Source organism: Ambystoma mexicanum, chromosome 6p (assembly GCF_040938575.1).
Source record: "Ambystoma mexicanum isolate Mex_15411 chromosome 6p, UKY_AmexF1_1, whole genome shotgun sequence".
Lineage (NCBI taxonomy): Eukaryota > Metazoa > Chordata > Amphibia > Caudata > Ambystomatidae > Ambystoma > Ambystoma mexicanum.
This window is the reverse complement of record NC_090935.1, coordinates 1,460,542,291-1,460,563,712: the sequence shown is the minus strand read 5'-3', so window position 1 is coordinate 1,460,563,712 and position 21,422 is coordinate 1,460,542,291. Positions and strand designations below refer to the sequence as shown.

The 21,422-nt window shown below is 45.8% G+C and overlaps 1 protein-coding gene across 1 annotated transcript in view; it reads left to right on the top strand.

Annotated features, from left to right (window-relative positions):
• The window catches only part of LOC138510849 (vitellogenin receptor Yl-like), a 909,900-nt gene that overhangs the window by 734,506 nt on the left and 153,972 nt on the right, over window positions 1-21,422 (top strand). The window contains exons 16-17 of the mRNA XM_069626522.1: window positions 1,045-1,164; window positions 3,240-3,416. Of these exons, the coding sequence (XP_069482623.1) occupies window positions 1,045-1,164; window positions 3,240-3,416 (297 nt within the window). The remainder of the gene's footprint in view (window positions 1-1,044; window positions 1,165-3,239; window positions 3,417-21,422) is intronic.

Genomic DNA, 21,422 nt, shown 5'->3' with positions numbered 1-21,422 from the left:
AACCAGTGCAGCAAAGGGATTGGTTAAGCATGCCAGCCTCGAATCATCTTGACCTATGGAGGCGGCATGTGACAAACTTGGTACTGGATGGCTTTATAGAATGTCTAAAGAAAATGTTGGTTTTGTAGTCTATTTGGATGTAATTACTCTGACTAGCACACTAGCTCTACTTGGAATTGTCATATGGAATTCTGAAATTGGCAAAATATATGCAGAATTGGCCCTGCATTCCCCAGTCTGTCTGGTATGTAGGTCCCTGGAAGAATGTATTAACCATTTTGTTTGAGTAATAAATCTATCCCCGATGCGTAGGCTGGTATCAGTCAAGTTAGCACGGTCATGGTTTACTGCAAGAGAACCTGTGATTTAACTGCAAATTATTTTGCAGGCACATTTTTTCACAGAGCATGGCTCAGGAGATCAAATGTAATTAGATATAGTCCCCACTTCCCCCGTCCCCCAAGACCTCTGTAATGTTTTTCTATTAACGTTTGACTATTCCCAGCAGGATGCATTAGGCTACCTTGAAATAAGTGTTTTTTTATCCTAATCCTTTTTATGCTTCCGTTTTTATAGGCTGAATTTGTTATTGGTGTTTATATTCTATGTTTTAAAGAAATGTAACTTTTATGGCTTGTGCCGCATTAGTGTTTTTGACTGACCAATGTTTACTACAACACCCATGAACCATCCCCATGTGGACTCTGCTGGCTAGTGAGAATTGGAGTTGAAGTCCAAAAGTTATGCAGGGCCAGATGGGGAGTAACCCTGACTCATAATATAATGGCAGGTGTAAATATGGTATACATTTCTTATAATAGAAACATAAGTGTATAATTTGATTGCAATCTGGCACACTCTTGTTCTGCATAACTTCAAAGTATGTTTTCTAAACCGTCTTTTGCATCCCGGAATTGGAGTGACCATTGTTAATATGTCTAATTTAAAACTTTTGCCAGTGCTTGCCTAATCAGTCACCAGCATTATTACACTTAAAATAGATGATATTCTAGACTCAAATTAACTTATTGTTTCTTTTTGCAGGAAGTGACTCCTTATGCAGTGTTGGGAATGGAGGGTGTATCACTGATGAAATTTGTGTATCGGGATCTGGTGGTGGAATTAGTTGCCTTTGTCCAGATGACCACTTGAACTGCATGGAAGGTCAGCATTGTAAAGGTTCTGAGCTTTCAACTGTATCTGAGGGGTTCAGCGAGAATACTGTGGCTAAAATGAATCTGACCATCATAACAAACGTTTTGAGGAAGTGCTCTGGGTTTAACACTTCCTGGAGTCGAACAGGGTAAGACCTATCTTACGCCCAACTCCTAATTGCACAAGGACGCAAGAAGTTGAACCAGGTCTGTATCCATTGGGTAAATGTTCTTTGGGTCGCCATGGTGTCTTTCAATTTCTTGGTTGCTGTTAGTCTGTCAGGTTTGTAATTTTATTACATTTTTATTACTTTGGTATTTGCGCCATGCAGTCTTGATATTCTGAAAGGCCATTGCATCACCCTGTTGGAGATATCTGGCGTTGAGTTTTAATGCTATTTTTGGTGGTCTTTCTGGTGGGATTTCTGTGGTATAGTGGTGAGCCCTAAATAGGAAGAACTGCCTGATTTTTATACCGTGGTTTATACTGGGGTCACTAACGATACGCCAAGACTAGAGTTAGTACACTATAAAGCATAATTTCATGTCCCGGCAGTATTTTATTTACAATACCATGTTATGCCCTTTTGGCGGTATCTCAGAACAAATTTACCATGTAAACAAAATACTGTCATTCATACAGAGCCCCTGAGAAGCACCCAATCCACAGTGCGCAACTTTGCTTTGTATTTTACCACACAAGGCAATACGAATTTACAATATTGTTTTTTACCTCAGTCTAAATTCCAACGAAAGGAACCAGAACACATAAGAAAACTGAAGCTGATTTACCATTCACTTTTTGGTCTTTATTAGAAGTATTCAAAATATGAAAACAAAACCTGCAATTTACAATGTTCATGTGACATTTCAAATCTGTGATTCGAAGAGAAAAATTGATGAGCACAACACATTTGAAGTTATTTCCCCGGCGATGAATGAGCCTTGCTTTGATTAGGCTTCAAGATGTTCTATGCAGTAATTGAGACTTTCGCGCAAAGGGTTTCAAAACACTATTTGCGATAATTTTAGCAGAACGCTGGACATTTAACCTTGAACTTCGCAACTAACCTTGGCAGAGTATAAGCTTCTGTTATATATGAATTTTGTTGTGTGAATGGCGAAGCATATGAAAACAGTTGAATAAGTTTAAATATGCAAGCACATCTTTCTACGCTGTAACTGTTTAAAATGCACTAATTTTGATCCCTTGAATAACGCACAGCTTTTAATCTATGACCACATTTGCCACTTTGCACTGCTCATTTTTTAACTGGAACTCACCCAAGAAATAGTGTGTGCCCCAAACTGCAAACTCCGTCCAGCAGCATGGACAGGAGAATTCTTTCTGGTTCACTCCCCATCTCAGCCTGGCAACAGCCCACATAGTCCTTTCCCAGTCTGCGACTGCTGCAAAATTTGTACACAATCATGAACTGACATGGTCTGAATATTAGGGGATATTAGTGGTTAGGGGATGGAGATTAGGGCTTACTTGTTTTATGGCTCATTGCAATTCAGTTCATAACTGTGGTGTGGAGCAAAATGCTAACATCACATTGTGACGATTCGAATTACCGCTTTAGCTGGCATTTGCTTTATGCATTCACAATGACATATATCAGATTCAGCCTGAGTCTCACACATGAGTCTCACACTCATGGGATACATTTTCATCCCTGTTGAAATGTGGAGCCTTAGCTCAAATTCAGAGACCCCTCTCCCTTCAACCCTTGGTGCTATATTATGTACATTTTGCTTTCTTTGAAAGGGGAGACATACTGGATTTGGCCAAGATCAGCCAAAAAGCACAACAGTACATAGAATGTATTGCTTTCCCAATAGGAACATTGTTCAAAGTTATGGACTTTGAATAATGTCTCAAATGGTCATATTGTAATTAAGAAAATTGTTAAAGGTATAAAAACATGTCCTATTAAATATACCCATGCTGACATGGTACAAGGTGTTTGAAGTTGAGGTACATTTCTGTGTGCTTATCTGCAAATGAAAGCACAAACAGTGTTGATGTAATGTTGCGGAACAAAACTAACACCTGACTATTGTGTGTCCTTTGCATTACAGTTTTGGATCCATCGGTTGACGGAACATACCTCCTGCCCACGCCATACTGCCCTTCTAGATTTGTCCCCTGCCGGGATGGAAGGGAGTGCATAGCATCAGAGTTTGTGTGTGATGGTGATAGTGACTGTGCAGATGGATCCGATGAAGACGACTGCCTCAAATTCTGCAATAAACCAGGTGATTTTGTTCAGTGCTGCTAGTGTTAGTCATTGCTGTGCTTGTACATCCCTTAATTGTGCACACTGCTTCTATTCAAGCTATACTAGTAAGTCTATGTGAGATGTATGCCAGCGTTATTGGGCTGATTTACTGGACGAGCATAGCCACGTTAACATTTGCTACAAAACCACTATTTGTGCTTTGATCACTTGAATAGGTGGCCAACAATGGAGAACTAATGCAACTAAAAATAATCTAGGCTCCTAGTTTTTGGTTTGTGTGCTCTTTAATGAAAGTGTTGGTATTCCTTGAATAACAGGTAACCGGTACATTTCCTTTAACTTGGTTTACCCATGTCCCAGTGTAATTGTGCTGACATTCAACGGGACTGTGACTGGTTAAGTGGCTTATGATTTATTAGTTTTTCTAATAATGAAATGTGTAGACAAGTGAATGTGGTAAACTGTATCCTTATTGTGTCTGGGCACAACTTTTTAGCGAGCTTTCACAGGTGCGCTGCGGTTTTTCACATTTTCTGAGCTGTCATTTGCAAAGTCCTAATTTGTGTGTTCAGAATCCCTTTTTTTCACCTTGCAGTTCTCCCAATGTGCTGTGCACTTGTGAATATACCTCTACTTACTTATCAGGCAATAACTCTACCATAGTATAGTGGTCTTTTTTTCTTTTTTTTAAATGGCTTAGACCTGTTTACTGGCTTGTATCCTGGTGAGAAATCGACAGAAGCCATTGGCAACCTTTTCAGATTCCTCTGTGCAGAGGCTATTCTACAAAAAAAATAAGTTATTTCGAATGGATTGTGCCCTCCAATGTATTACACATCTTTGACATGTAATGCCCACACCTGTGTTACTTCGGAAATTTTTCAGCAGAGGGTGACGTCACCGGATGTTATGAATAGGATGCACGGCGCCCGTAGCCTCAGTTCTGGTTTTTTCTGCAAACGTGTTTGCTTCGGAGGCTCTTCACGCCACGTGTTTTCCTTGCAAATGTCTGCAAATGCCCGCGGTCTGGCTTTAAGACTTGCCGGGACTGCAAGTCTAAGATGTTTACGGACCCGCATCGCATTTGTGTTTGGTGTCTGGGAGAGAGTCATACAAATTAACAAGGGGGTCCTGGGAGTCCCTCTGCCAGACACAAGTCCTGGTTACGAGAAACTTACCCAGAGTCTTTAGCTCACTAGCTTTCACAGAGAAGAAATATCCCAAACATATCAGTCTTTGTGCTGCCCTGGGGCAACCCAGCACCGAAATGCTAGGCAATTCTCCTCTGAACAAGCGTACCAACAGAAATCCTGACAAGTGTTTCGGTCTGGCTGGACCTCATCAGTAGGGTGGATCCCCTAGCAACTTGTTAATTTGCATATTTAAGTAACTTTGGGTCTCACCCTAAGTTACTAGGGGAATCCAGACATGGACCCCCTGCTCACTATTCTTAGAGGCACAGCTCCTCCCTACTGATGAGGTCCAACCAGACTGAAACACGTGTCTGGGGATGCTGTTGGTACTCTTGTTCAGAGGAGAATTGCCTAGCATTTCGGTGCTGGACTGCCCCAGGGCAGGACAAAGACTGATATGTTTGGGATATTTCTTCTCTGTGAAAGATAGTGAGCTAAAGACTCTGGGTAAGTCTCTCGTAACCAGGACTATTGTCTGGCAGAGAGACTCCCAGGACCCCCCCTTGTCAATTTGGGAGAGAGTCATGACACTGACGACTGTTCCAAATCCAGTTGCTGACTGCTAAGGCCTTGCAGGGGTGTAAGGGGAAGTTACAGATAGGGGTTCTAAACCCAGTAAGTCCCGTAAAGCTGCTAAGGGGATGTCCATTGACGATTTGAGGGGCAACTCTCCTCGGCGGAAGCAGTCCCAGGGATCTTGGTCCCGGAGTGGTTCCCGCCATTCTTTGTCCTCGTCTCGGCATTCTTGGAAGCCCTGTCACTGGTTGCCTTCCCCGTCCTCATCGAAGGATGTTGCTGTGAGGAAAGTGGCTTGTCCCACAAAGTCCTCGACTCCGGAGGAATGGGCAGCCTTCAGGCAGCAGATGCTGGCGATTTTTCAATCCCAGGGCACAGTTCTGTCCGCGCCTTCGGAAGAAACCGTCAGGGAATGGTCTCAGTCCATGTCTCGTTCGCCTTTGGGCTCTGGTCCTTGGCGTGATTCTCATCGGGATCCTTCGCGGTCCCGCTCACACAAGGTTCAAGTTGATCGCTAGACACGTGCTGCTTCCAGATCTCGGTCTTCGTCCTCAGCGAAACCGCAAAAATCTGGTAAGAGCTCGAGGTCGGCGTAGACTACGGCGCCGTGATGGGGATGTTGAAGCTTTACCTTCACACCAGCCTTTGTCGCTGCCGAAGCCGTCGGTGCCCTCGACTCCTTCGGGGCCTTTTGGCCGGAATTTCCCGATGGAGGTCCCTGGTACTGTGGATCCTCCAAGGAAGGCTACTTCAAAGTCTGTGAGGCCTGTTAAGGATTCCAGACCCTCTTCTGTCCTCAGGCAGGAGTTATTTCTCCCTCTGGATGATAGGATGAAGTGAGGTCAGATTTGGAATTTGACCCTGTTGAGCCTGATGTGGCTCCTGTCTGGTCTGGGGACATTCAGTTGAAAGAGTTACGTCAATCTCTTCATGCCAGTGATTTGGACACTTCTCCTGAGGTTGAGTTTGGCAGACCTGAGCCTGGGGCTCATGCTGAGTCATCCTATAGGAGACTGATGGCTAGGGTCACTGAGTATCTTGGTTGGTCTTGTCCTCCGGAAGCTTTTGTTCAGGATGATTTAACTGATATTTTGGATCAAGGTCCGTCTGTCTGACCCAGTATTACCTTTTCATTTGATGTTGCAGGAAAGGGTGGCAGCTGCTTGGCAGACACCGGAATCTCTTCCGGTGGTTAACAAGTCGTTAACTAAAAAATACTGCCCTTCCAGTAGCGACCTCAGCTACCTTTCCTCTCACTCCACTCCCGAGAGTTTGGTGGTTCAGGTGGCTACAGCCACCTCGAGGCAGGTGGCGTTCTCTACCATCCCTCCCGATGGGGACGACAAACGCTTAAATGGTTGGGCACGCAAGGTGTTTTCTGCAGGGAGTATGGCGCTGAAGTTGGCCAACTCCACTTGTGCCTTAGCAAGATTTTCACACTTTGTGGAATTATTTCTCTAGAGACTTTCAAATTCTTAAGGTTGCTCGGCCTCATGGCATCCTGCATTTTTTTGGTGCCAGTGTCCAGGCTGAGGAGAGCCCTGCTGTCATGCCTACCCCCGGGGACGCAGACAAAGTCCACCAACCCCGGAAGTAGGCATCAAGTTATACTAAGCAAGCCCAACAACCCCTCGTAGGGGCTATTTGGGTGCAGTCCTGGCGCCTATGGCGCCAGGCTCATATGGAGAGTAGGTCCTGGCGCCATGGGCGCCAGGCTCGTAGATTAAAACTTACCTGATGCAGACCATGCTGCTAGAGCTCCAAGCCAAAGGAGGCTTGGAAGGGACTACTTTACCTAGGGACTATTTTTTTACTCGGGTGGGGCTGGGGAGGAATACTTACCTGGGACTACTTTGGAGGCTATTTAAACCACGCCCGAAGAGCAGCACACGCTTCGTGTTATTCTGCATCCAGCAGCGTAAAGCTCACTGTGCCTGCAAGTCTGCATCCAGTCTTCTGCCACGCCCGCCTCGAGTCCGGAGCTCCTAGAAAAAGGGAGAAAGAAGAAAAGGTTAGAACAAGAGCAATACCTTCGATCCTTACCTGAATTCCCGATCCATCGCGCCTTCGAGCTGGAAGAAAAGTTATTTTATGCGCGTCGCCTCGCCTGCAGCAGTGCAGCGCTGAACTCACCGGCCTTCGCAGCATCTTCACATTCCACCACATCCTTCTGCATACTCCTGCCGCACTCCGGCACCTAAGGGGAAGACCAGAACAGCAAGGTGAGCCAAGGGAATACACAGAGGCAATATTAGTTACCCCCCCATAGACTTACCTGATTTTACCACCGGGGGTACTATTCCTCTTCACGGGTCGGCGCAGCTTCCACTGCATCCTCTCCGAACCCCGGCCCCTAAGGGGAAACAAAAGGACAACAAGGTTAAACAAAGGGACTATCAAGGGGAAACCTCCTCACCACAATAGACTTACCTGATTTTACTGCCAGAGGCATTATTCCCCAAGACTTCATACTTTCTCTCAACGCCTGAATAAGGGAGAAAGCAACAGGTTACATATTGATATTATTTTATCAAACTGTGTTGGGTTAATACAAATCCTTACCTGAATATTACTGGTTGCCACGAGGAACTCTTCGCTAGGGTCCAGCTGCAACCTGCAAGGAATCGGACAAGAGTGAAAGTCAGACATTTGAACTCTTATGAACTTACATACTTACGGCGTCTTTCCGGGAATCTGAGTCAATATTATTCTGGAACTCACCAATTCCTTCGAGCCAGTGAAGCAACTGGTTATCTACGCGCCCCTGCGCTCAATGCAGGATGGAGAGCTCATCTTTCCAAACCATCAGGTGAGACTATAAGAGGGGACATCAAAGGTAATCAGTGGGAGAACAGCGGGAGTGGGTGGGGGTTAACGCTCAACTCCACGGGTAGTTAATTCCCTTTCTCCATTTGCAGAAGAATATTCCTACGGGCCAAGCAAACGAAGATAGGTGGGCCAGTCCAGTCCGTCATCTCGGCACTATGCGTCACATTAATGGAGAACGCAGCTGTCCAGTTCAGATCGACGCCCCTGTGGGAGCCAGGTGAGCGTAACACCTGCAATGGGTCCTCAAGATGCAGTGGTCACAATTCTCAGGCAAGATGTCGGATCCCGTTCAGATTCCACTCTCGGTCTCGCAGGATCTTCTGTCGTGGGCCAATGAGGGGAACCTGATGGAGTTGCCATTTTGGCAACCGTGGCCGGAGGTGACGGTAGTGACGGACGCTTTCCTCCCAGGATGGGGAGCTCATGCTGAAGATTTGACCGCCAGCGGTCGTTTGTCTCCGTCGGAGTTCAAACTCCACATCAACCTGTTAGAGCTGAGGCCCATCAGGCTGACCCTGAAGGCTTGTTTGCTATCTGTGCGGGGGAAGGGTGTCCTGATCATGAGGGACAACAGTGGCCATGCATTACTTCAACAAAAAAGGGGAGTAGGGTCACTCCCGTTGTTCAGGGAGGCAATGCAGCTCTGGTTCTGGGTAATCCAGCAGGGAATATCACTCTCGGCAATACATCTGGCCAGCGAGGAGAATGCGGCGGCGGACGCTCTGAGCAGGCAGAGCACGGTCTCTCACGAGTGGGAGTTGCCTCAGGAAGTCAGACACGAGTGTGGCGACCATGGTTTATCCCGATGTATCCACGCAGCAGGGGGTGGGAACTTCAACCAGCTATGTTCAGCAGGGAATTGTTGTGGGAGGCGTTTGGACTAGCGATGACAAAGATGTTAGAGTGCTGGGTAGGCTAGTAACTAATCGAGAAAATGCAGCTGGTCTTAGTTCTGAAGAAAATACTTTTGGCTGTGCAGCTGTAAATATTTTAGATGACATTGCTAATGCACTGTTCAACCCTGGCAACAACTCGCCTGTACATGTCATTTTGAATGGATTGGGTCCTCCCACGTATTTCTTATCGTTGATATTTCCATATGCAGCTTGCTGCTTTTTAATTTCTTTTTCTTCAGTAGAGGGCGCTGCGAGTTTGACTGTCGAGTCGATGTCCCTTGAAGGCCTCGTCTCGATGTCCATGTCATCAGTGGGATAAATAGTTGTGCGCAGCGTCAGTTGCTCAGTTCCGTTTTTCCACAATTCATGAGCTTTGGGAACATGACGTTCTGTGAAGAGAACAAATTCTTGGAGTTTTGGTCAAGAAAACCTTCGATTAGTTGGTACGAGATGGCCTCTTCATCAGCTCCATCTACGCCCGATCCAGCTTCAAAAAGTGATAAATTGTGGGGCAAAGATGTCCTTGACAGATCCCCACAGGGTCTGTCTATGGTGCCTTGGGGCCGAGCATCCCTGTTCCGAGTGCGAGAGGATTTCGATGAAGGCGAAAGCCGTAAGGTAGAGCAGAAGGAATCTGGAGAGAGGTAGGCTTAAAAAATCCATTACCCCTACCAAATTTACCTCAGTCGAGACTGTTGTCTCCTCGTCGAAAAAAAACACTCCCAATCTAAGCGCAGATCGCATCATTCATCTGCTTCGAAGCACAGTAAAAAAAAGGCATCCTAGATCTTCTCCGTCATCCTCCAGTTCACCGGAGAGAGTAACATGCCCTACCAAAAGCAGCTCCCCAGCTCAGTGGGAGGAATTTCGTAAAAAATTATGCCTGTTAGAGAATGCGCCCTTGACCCCCCCCACAACCCCCTCTCGGACACCTAGAGGTGATATCCCAGGAGAAAAACCTGGTAGAGACCAAAGCCGTGAGTTGACCTCGACAAGGCATACTCCTCGATTGGGTGACAAATCCTTGAGTCGAAGCCTCTTTGACGCACAAGGCGTCGACACTGTCGACTTGCACATGGACGCCAATAATTGCGTCATAGACGCCTTTGGCACCTCCGTTGCAAGAAAGCTCTTCGATGCCTCGAATGTCAACCCTGTCGATGCTGAGAACTTCGATCCCTTCAGCTTTGTTGAAGTTGTCGATTTCTATAGACATCCTCGAGGCCAATCACAAATCCATCGAGGCCACTGACGTTGATATCGACAGTGACAAGTTAACTCCTCCTGTAATGACTGCTATTACTCCTTCCTGATTGGAAAAGAGCTACACACCTCTACCACACTGATTTTTTTTCAGAGCTTTATCCTCCATTTATGAGGGAGAGGATTCAGATACAGAAAGACCCTTTGGTCTAGAATGTGTTGGACCTCACATTCCAGAAGAACCAATTCCAGAAGAAGTCAGATTGAAAGATCTGTAGGATTCCTTGCAGGAAGCAAGAAGAATAGATGCCTCCCCAGAGATGGATTTTAGCAAGCCTGAACCAGGGGAACATGCTGCGAGTAATAAAAGGTCACTTATGGACAGGGTCATGGAATATATGGAGTGGTCTAGGCCTGCACCCGTATATGAATAAGATGACCTCATGGACATACTTGATAGAGGACCACAAGAAGATTCTATCTTGCACTTTCACAAGGCTTTACAGAAAAGTGTCCAGCAATTGGGAAATGCTGGAGGTTATTCCTGCAGTCAGTAAGAAACTGTCAGCAAAATATAGTTTCATCTGCAGACCCCCCATACTTAAACATCCAACCCTAGAAAGCTTGGTTGTTCAAGCTGCAACTTCGTCAGGAAGAAACTGTGCATCCCACAATCCTGCAGGAGCGTGACGATAAAAAGGTTGACGCCATGGCCAAGCAAGTTTTCTTGGCATGTCGCATGGCGCTAATGTCTGCAAACGCCACATGCACGCTGGCAAGATTCAGCCGCACCCTTTGGGAATGTGTTTCAATGGCGGCTGACCGTCTCCCAGAAGGGGAGGAACAAGATGTTTTTTTTATATTATCAAGAACGGGAAGGATGCGATGTGTGATTCTCTCCAAACCGGTCTCGACTCTGACAGCATCAGCATAGCGGCTAGTTCCACAATCGGCAGATTTGCGTGGTTGCAGAAATCTGGATTTGCTCCTGATGTGCAATCCAGACTTCTAAATATGCCCTTTGACAGCACCTATCTATTTAGTAAAAGCACTGACAGTTTGGAGAAGTTGCAAACTTCCAAAGCAGCGGCCAAATCCCTTGGAGCTGCAATTAGACAAACTCAAAACCGCCCCACGGGTACACCTTGGAGGGGTGGTTCCTTTCGCTTTTACTCTGCATTCAGAAAAGGCAGAGGACAGCCAGCTCAAAGGGCCAGAGATGATTCACCCATCGTGGACGCAGCAAAAAGTTATTGAGTCTGCATCTGCAAGTGCTGCTTTACCCTCTGCATCTGCTTCAGCCGTCCCAAAACCCCTCTATCACAAGACATCAATAGGAGGCAGTTTAACTCAACATCTGACAGAATGGCAGGCTATTACTTCAGATGCTTGGGCATTGGAAACAGTTGCCCAAGGTTACTGCCTGCCTTTCCTACACGCACACTAGAGTCATCAATGGGGGAACAACTCGTTGATGTTTCCAGATCCGCTCCTTATCCAGGAGATTTTGGACCTGCTAGAGAGAGGTGCTATAGAACTGGTATCTGTGGCAGAGAGGAACAAGGGTTGGTACTCCCCATATTTTCTCATTCGAATACCTTCTCAAACTCCAGTTTATTGGAGCAATCCTGGACACATCCCTGGGAAAAGCCTCGCCACCAGAGGTGATGGCTCAAGACATTTTACAGATGGTGACAAAGTTCCAAAATGCCCAATATCTTCCAGCCTTCGCCTTTCTGAGGTTGCTCGGCCTGATGTCATCCTGCATCTTTTTGGTGCCTCAGGCCCGCCTGAGTATGAGATCCCTCCAGTGGGCTCTCAGAACCCAGTTGTCACAATTCTCTGGAAAGATGTCCGATCTCCTTCAAATACCAAACAGAGTTCCTCTGGACATTCAATGGTGGGCTTCTCGAGAAAACATCTTGAAGGGAGAACCCTTTTGGCAACCATGGCCAGAGATGACGATAGTGATGGACGCCTCACTTATGGGGTGTGGAGCCCATACCAACGATTTGACCATCAGCGGTTGTTGGTCTCCATCGGAGTCCAAACTACACATCAACCTTTTTAGAGCTGAGGGCAATCAGACTAGCGCTGAAGGCCTTTCTGCCTTCTGGACGGTGAAAGAATGTCCCGATAATAACTGACAACACAGTGGCCATGTACTACCTCAAGAGAGGTGTAGCATCACTACCACTGTGCATAGAGGCAATACAGCTCTGGTTTTAGACAATGCAAGAAGGAATCTGTCGGAAGTCCACCTAGCCGGAGAGATGAACACGGTGGCGCATGCTCTGAGCAGGCAGAGTACAGTACCCCACGAGCGGGAACTAGCTCAGGAAGTCCTTCAAGAGATCTCTGCCATTTGGGGAACCCCTCAAGTGGATCTGTTTGCTATGAATGCCAACAGGAAGTGCAAACTGTGCTGCTCCAGGTAAATTCCTCCGAGGAGCTGAAGGGGGTGCGTTTGTGGTGGACTGGGAATATCCACTCCTTTACACATTTCCTCCAGTTCCCGTCATTCCTCCTGTAATAAGGAGGTTGAGGAGGTTCAGGAAAACCATAATCCTAATTGCCCTGGATTGGGCCAGGAGAATGTGGTACCCTGGACCTTCTAGACATGTCCATCTGTCCTCCGATTCGTCTTCCACAAAGAGAATCTTCTCTCGCGAAAGGAGAGTCAGGTTCTCCATACGGATACCAGGAATCACAGCCTTCACTGAAAGGCTGAGGTACAAAGATTGGGATCCCCCGGATGATGTAATGGAGGTGTTGCTTTCGGCCAGACGGCCAGCAACCAAATCACTAAACCGCCGCCATTGGAACAAGTTCTGCAGCTGGGGTAGAGCTAAAAATGTGGACCCTTTTTCATGCAGTACACCGGTGTTCTTTTCTTTTACACCTAGCAAATTTAAGACTCCAGATCGGCACAGTTGAGGGTTACCTAGCAGTGCTGTCCATTTTTAAACACCCTGCTGAGGAACCCTCATACTTAAAAATACCCTTGGTTATTCAATTTTTGAAAGGGTTGACCATTGTTTTGCCCCCAACTCCTTTTCAAGTCCCCTTGTGCGACCTACATTTAGTCTTAACATTTCTAATGGGTACTCCTTTCGAAACCCTTCATTTGTGCCTGCTTAGATCTTAGATTTCTTACCTTCAAACCTGTTTTTCTAGTGGCAATAACTTTTTGCACGGCGGGTGAGCGAGTTACAAGCTTTATCCTGCAAACCCCCTCACACTTTCATAAAGATAGTTGTTCTACAGGTGAAGCCAAATTTCCTCCCGAAGTTTGTGTCGGTATTTATTACTCAAGATAACATTCCCTTCATTTTACCCTTCTGATCTGGGAAAAGAGGAACAAAGATTACACAGACTTGACCCAAAGCGTGCTTTGAGCTTCTATATTAGCAGACTGGCAAAGTTGAGACAAACAGACCAATATGTGGGATACACAGATCACAAGCTAGGTCTAGCCATCACCAAGCAGACCATTTCAAGGTGAAGTATAACGATTATAGAATGGTACATATTGGCAGGTAGGGACCGTCCAGAACATCTGAGGGCTCATTCTACCAGGGGTATTGCAGCTTCATCAGCTCTTCAAAGGGGAGTTCGGTAAGACATTTGTGCAGCTGCCACATGGTCATCTGCAAACACGTTTACTAAAGTCTATAGCTTTGATTCCTCCACTAGCCAGGAAACTAAATTTGGAAAGGCAGCATTGCATTCTGTGCATACTTAAAGGATAAAAATGGGACTCCCTCCTCCTTTATCCTTTATGCTTTCATCATCTATCAAAGATGAGGACTACGTGGGAGGACACAATCCATTCGAAGAACAAGTTAATTACCCATGGCAACGTCAACTGATGTTCCTCCCACGTATTCCTTATCGCTTCTCCCATCCTTCCCCGGAGTAAAACTTCCATTTTAGTTAGTCTGTGCTTCCTCAAGGGTAGTAAATGACTCATCCTACACAGTACCAAACTCTTCAAAACATACTGAGCAACGGACGCTGCGGGTGACTATTTATACCACTGATGTCGACATCGAGACGGAGGCCTTCGAGGGACATCGACTCGACAGTCAACGCCCTCTACTCAAAACATTTTTCCGAAGCAGCAAGCTGGATATGAATATATCAAAGATAAGCAATACATGGGAGGAACATCTAGTCGAAAGAACGTTACCATGGGTAAATAACTTGTTCATCTGGTCTACAGGGTGATCTTGCACTGCTGCAGTATGAAGACATTAGCTTGGCAGCAAATGAGGGTGAAGGCGGTGTTGGGCATGTTGGAACCATGTTACCCCTGTTAATCATATGGACACGCTGGATGAATTTGATGCACTGATGGCTGCTAAGCAGGCTGCTGGGTTACAATCCACTGCCAGGGAGACCGCCCAGGAGCTTTCAGATACTCCACACACTTGCCAAAAAACCCGCCCGTGAGGAATTTGTAAATAGCCCCATTACAAATGTACATAGTGATAATGTTGCAACTGAAGGTACTCCTGTGTATCTGCTTGCTCCCCAGGAAGCTGCTGGAGATGCTCAAGATGCTGGCATCATTAATTTTATAGCTGTAAATGCAACCGTTGCATGTTTTGCTGCTTCTGCAGACACTCATAAGGGCGGCTTTAATGATGAGGGACGAGGGTTATATGTCAGACCTCATTAACGTTTCAAATGATCATGTTATAAGTGAAAGTGATGGTTTTCCAACAGATGTTTGATTCTCACCAGTCTACTCCTGTTGATGCTAAAGATGCAGGCATCATAAATGTTACAGCTGTAAATGAAAGTTGCATGTAGTGATGCCACTGCTGACACTCAGAAGGGTGGCTACTTTCATCACTGGTGTCCCGAAGGTTATCTGCCAGGGGCTTCAACACTTTGACTGGTACTACTTATGAGCAGCAGTATAGACGCACCCTGTTGAAACAGACTTTCCTAGCCAGTCAGGGTGTTTAACATGAGTGGTGCGCAATGGTGCAAACAATGTAAAAGTCGGCTGTTTTCTTAGAGAAGAAACTGTGCAACCTGAGATGTTTTGTACGGTAGTCGTACAAATACTTTAAAGTCACATCTCAGAGTGAGCAAGTACACTACTTGGATTTTACCAGTCTATACTCCTCTGTGAATGACAAACCATATCCTGTAGGGCGTCCTGAGATAATCTAACAATTTTGGGGATATAGCCCAGTATTTCGGTCTGACCAGGTGCAAGGTCTAACCACCTGGTGGTCTTTACATGTGGTGCCCTATGGATCCAACAGTAAGCTGATGTTTCTGTTTTGTCATACATGCATAGAGATAAAGCAGGGCGGGTGTGGGCACATAGATGAAGAGCATGGGCTGACGGATACTTGATGTGTGATTGAGATACAGGCAGCTTTGAAATGCTGTTACCGCCTGGGGCACATACATGATTTATGGCATTTTAAAGCAATCACCCTCAAGCACTTCTGTGGATATATTCAGATGTTCCTACAGAAGAAATGGGGGAAACCCCGGGCTTCCTGGCTTGGTGTGGAAGATGCCTCTAAACAGGACTACATAGATGATTATTATAAACCTCAGGACATATGCCTGCGTATGGAACACATAGAGGACAACTTCATCCGCAACTGTTGGCAAAACTATGCATTCATTTGTTGTGGGCAAATTTACACTGTCAATTTGCCAAACGCAACCATTGTCCCATACCCCGACATGTTTCACGCTAATTTATTAGATGATTCTTGCGACGTGAGCAGTTGTGTTCATAGATGATGAAACGGCTTGTTTGTTGGTAATACGCCATGTAATATCTGCAACTTCAGACGAGACCAATATATTCATAACTGCGTTTACAACCGTCTATGCATGCTTTTAGATGTACTATTTGATGCAATTGCAACAGCGTTTTCTGGATCACGATACAGCAATATGTTTGTCAGCAGTCCTGGGGATGTCAACCCGCCCACCGGAAATTATCTAAGGTGGGGTATAACTTCAGAGCTAGTCTCGGGCGAATACATTGTGGCGTTTGTATCCGTGGGTCCCAAAACATACATATATCGCACATCTCTAGGCACCATTGGTATGAAAGTGGAAAGTATAATTCTGAATGTTAACAATACAGCTGAAATAAATGTTGACATTTTGAAAGATCTAGTACAGTCCTTTGTATAGGGGGATGTGTAATACCCCACGGTCTATCATTACACAGCCATGTATTGTGTGTGATAAAAAAACAATGGGAAATTTGCACAAATACTCTGTAGAAGACACTCAGTGTTGTGTGTTCATCAAAGGACATTGGCACCGGGCAGCTTGACGAACCCCTACGGCTATTAAGTATTTGGTGTTGATCTTTGGCCACCCCCCCTCACAATTTTACGATGTCCCGGCCTCCTGTACATGTGGACCATCTAGGCCACGCAGGTGGTGCGATCCTTCTAGTGGTCTGTCTGGGAGTTAGTTGTCTGAATGTGTTTATTTTTCCTTTTTGTATTAAACTGCTCGTAGTATAACTTATATTCTTTTTTCTGTATTAAATGTATTTTTTCATTTCTGTATTTAAGTTTGTGCAAGTATAACCTTTTTCGTTTCTGTATTGGATAATCTCTTTTAATACATATTTTTTCAATTCATAAAACAGACTGGCTCGTTGTGTAACACATGCTGCTTGTTTTAGAAAAGAAAGTGACTTTATTCATACGTGTACCACTACTCATGGAGCAGTCAACAACTCGACATGGCTACAAAAACAGTTTCTATGTTTTAATCACACTGTGTAATTTAAGACACAATGTAGAACTATCACTCCAGCATTGCTTCCAATGTTGACTTTTTTTTTCTCGCAGTTTATGCTAAAAGCTCTTAACACCCTCCATAACTATCAACACTCCTTTGTCGTAATATATTTTGGACAGCTTTACACCAGACATGTTCACCCCATAACCACTGAACATAAAGCCACAACTAGGTTTTATACACAGATTTTTATTAGCATTTAGACCATCCATTTCTATTCAGATTTTATTCACATTAAATAGTTTGGGTTATCGAATGTGACATGCAGATCCTTTCGCCTACCAATTCTGCAGTATCTGCAATTACTTCATAGACCGTCGTTCACCGCGTCGATAAGCAAACGTGCACAGCCTACAGTTGACTGACAGAAATTCATCAAGCTCCCAACTGCCAATGTCCTTTACCGCATCAAACTGTTTCATGTTAACCTTCAGTCACAAGGAGGGGCCCACAGGCCACCTTAAATCGCTGAAACCCCTCCTTTGTGCTGTGCTTTTGCCAGCAGCTGTCCATTAGTGGATGGCAGCTGTTGGAGCATATGTTTGCGATACATAAATGATTTACTTCACATCTGTATACCACCAGTGGGGTGTCCATATAACACACCATCCTTGGACATATAGTGCTTGGATGCGCTTTAAGTAAATTGTAATAATTGTTGTACACGTCGAATGGCGCTTTCCATCAGGTGTTCATTTTTTATTTTCTGCAAATACATATAAAACATCTACATTCTCAATCTTCACAGGTCTGTTTAGGGGGCCCCATGTTTGTTGCTCTATCATACGTTCTGTAATCCTGGCTCTCCCTCCTTAACTGGTTGGGAACCCATGCATTCGCAGGCGGGCCCGAAAAGCTGGCTGCAAAAGGTGAAGGGCCTAAGTCATGCTTGCGTCCCTCTGCATGCCAGGCCCAAACCATACCCTCACATCACCAACTGCCCACACCCCGTTCCTGTTTTTCCACCTAATGAGTGGGTCAGAATTTTTTTGCTGTGCTGCGACTCCCTTTTTTTGTGCATTACTTTTTTCCAAGTGATTGTTTCTTTATTTTATATTTTCTGTTTCCACTGCCTCTACGCATGCCGTATGCGACAGGCTTCAAGCAGTGCATCCGAAATAATTTTTCTGTGGCCGATCCCCACCATGCCTGCATCCGCTGCCTGGGTATACATCACCCGGTGAGTACCTGCATATTTTGCTATGGAATTCACCCGACGTCTCTGCAGACTCGCCTTCTCTCCATGTCTGAACTGGGACCGGTACCGAAGGCGACCAAGGGCTTTGTTCGCAACAGGAGGGAGGCCGATATCTGTAAGAGGGGAAGACTATACCTTCAGGTGAGGTACTAGTTTCAGCACTGGCTGTCGGTACCCAAGGGAAGACTGCCTCCTTAGTCCCAGAGTCTTCATGGGACCGTTCAGGGGAAACCCCCGGCCCATTCACCTGAAAGTACCTCCGGGTAGGAAGATGTTGATACCTTCAGGTGAGAAAGGGTCACAGAAGACCCACCCAGTACCGGAAGAGTTATTTAATCCAGATGAAATGACAACGGTACTGGCAAAACTCTATTGCCTTGCTGCACCGAACAGACCAGTGTACATGTAAAGAGTCTCGTGCCTCTGGGGCCAATTCGGTCCGATCCGTCTGTACCGAACAAAGCCAAGTCGGCTTCTGCACATAACTGCTGGCACTTCGGTACCAAAAGAAAAGGTTTTACCCTCAACTACTGCAGTTGAGTTTGCAAGCTCCTCTGTACCGAGGAAATCCCATAAGTCCTCTCATAAGAGGCATATGCACTCTCATTCAAGAGCTAGTCTGGTACAGAATTCTCTGCGAAAACACAAACTGCTGTGGCGTCTGTCTCTGGCTCGGTACCGTAGTGCCCGAAAAACTATTCAACTTTAATTTCTGACTTGGAACACTTCGACTCTTAAATGTTTTACTCTTCCACCAGAACAATTGTTCAGCACTCCAGTGAGAGCTCTGACGCCTCATATTTTGCCTCAATGTTCTCCTCAATCTGAGGACAATTTGGGCCAACCTTCACTGGGGCCATCGCAACCTGCACCCCAACTGGCTCCAAACAACACTAGTGGTGGTGTTGAACATTTTCAATCCTAGCCAACCGCTTGATAGGGTTGATTCTTCTACTTCTACTATCACATTGGAGGAACCTTTACCTAGCCCCACCCAAATGGCAAACCACATCATTAACACTGTTCTGGAAACTATGCTTTCTTAGCCCTTCCTTGAATTCTTTGCTCAACGCATCAAGAACAAAATGTCACCAGTACTACCGCAGGGATCGGTTCCAGTTGACCCTACTCCCGACCCTTTACCAGTACCAGTGGACAATGTGGACCCTGCTCATCCAGCCAAAAAAAAACAGAAAATGTCAAGACACTGGCTCAGATTCAGAGGAGGACACCACTCATTCACCTTCTAAGGTGTTCATGACATTGTCACTAAAGCCATGCAGGCTCTTGAAATCCTACCAAAGTAGAAGCCTGAAACAGCTGTTGTTTTTGGGAAACTGCCATTACAGCAGTCTAAGGTTCCTCTGCCCATGGCAGCATCCGTCATGGAGCAAGCTGCAGCTCGTTAGGGAAAACCTAATTCCGATCCCCAAGGCCCTGGATAATACAAGGTGCCCAAGGGCAAACCCTTAATTCTTATGGGAAGTCTGCCAGCACAATCAACAGTAGTTTCTGCTGCCCTGGGCACAAAGGGTAAAGGCCCTTCTCCAGCTTCAGTGCTGGACAAAAATGCAAAAGCATGGGAGACCCAAGGTAAGAAGTCTTACACCACCTCTACCTAACCACTTAGGCAGATTAACACTGCTAAAGGTCTGGCGAGTTTTAATATCCTTAACTGGGAGAATCTAGAGCGCTTCAATGGCATGCTACCTCAGGAAGCCGCAGATGAGTTTTCTTTCTGGATCTCTGAAGTCCGGGAAGCTGCTATACAACATCAAGTTGTTAGATCTAACTGACACAACTGCTAGGGCAGTTACTAGTACAGTCTGCATGCAGAGACACGCAGATCTGACTTCCTCTTCCCTTCAACAGGATATCCAGGAGAAAGTGCTTGACCTTCCATTCAATGGCAAAACGTGTTGACCCATCCACAGATTAGGTCCTGCAGAAATGGAAGGCCAGTGTCACTGCAGCTAAAACACTCAGCTCCACCTTGGTGAAACAACCATATCACAAAAACTTCAAGGCATTTAAACCACATACACGAGGCAACAGTGGTTCCTCCACTTCTGCTAAATCGTACTACTCTTTCAAAAAGTGCAGAAGGAGTTCATTTGACTTGCATCAGGACATGTACATACCTTCCGCTCCTACTATCAAGGAGCATACATCCCCCCCCCCCCAATAGCAGGAAGGCTTTCCAACGTCCTCCCTTTTTGGAAAACCGTTACTCAAGAGGAGTGAGTTCTAAATATTAGTGAACATGGGTACCGCCTTGCCCTCCCGTCTACTCCACCATCCTCTCCTCCAAAGCTCCAAAAATCATCCACAGAGCTCTTGAAAGAGATTAAAAAACCCCTTCTAGGAGCGATAGAATGGGTTCCCCAAGAGAAAATAGGGCAGGTATTTTACTCGCGTTGCTTCCTGATCCCAAAGAAATCAGGCGGGATCGTCCAATTCTGGACCTTTCAGCCCTCAACCAATTTCTGTCTCTGGATACTTTCTGTAGGGTAACCATCCCTCAGATTCTGGCTGCCCTACATCCGAACGATTGGATGGCATCAGTAGACCTACAGGATGCATATGTTCACATTCTCATCTACAAACTCCGTCAGTTTCTGAGATTCACAATAGGAAAGTCTCATTACCAGTTCACATGTCTACACTTCGGGCTAAATTTTGCCCACAGGGTTTTCAGAGGTTCTGGGGGTCAGTGGCAGCGTTCTTTCGGTTGCAGACAGTCCATCTACATCCCTACCTAGACTGGCTTCTCAAAGCCCAGTCTCCTGAGGTATTGCTTCAGAAGTTGCAAATTACTTGCCATACTCTGTTCAAACTGGGGTTTGCCATAAATGTGACAAAGTCCCAACTCTGTCCATTGCAAAGGATCCAATTCTTGGGAGCATTTATGAACACTACTCTGCACAAAGTCTTTCCACCCTTGGAAAGAGTGGAAGCCATTCAACAAACCATTGTTCGGTTCTCCAGTCACTAACAGCTTGGTGGTTTCAAAGGCTCTTCGGCTTCATGACCTCTTGCATAAACCTAGTTCCCTGTAACGCTCACCTGATTCCCGTAGAGGCGCCGGTCTTGACTGGGCGTATACCGTATCTTCAAAGGTGATGTGTAACACACGGCTGGCTCTTTGGGCTGGACCTCTGTGCACTGTATGTCTGGCTCGAAGGGTAAGATGTCTGCAGATAGAAAATGTGGGATTAATGAACTGGGTTATTGAATGTCTCTCTTCTTCCCTTTCTCTTCTCCTGTAGAACCCCAAAGGTTAACGCTCTCACCTTAGGCAAGTGAACGCCGTGCTCTCCATCTGCCTCGAGGCAGGGTGCTGTAACCAGTTTCTTCACTGGATAAGGGGAGCAGGCCTCTTG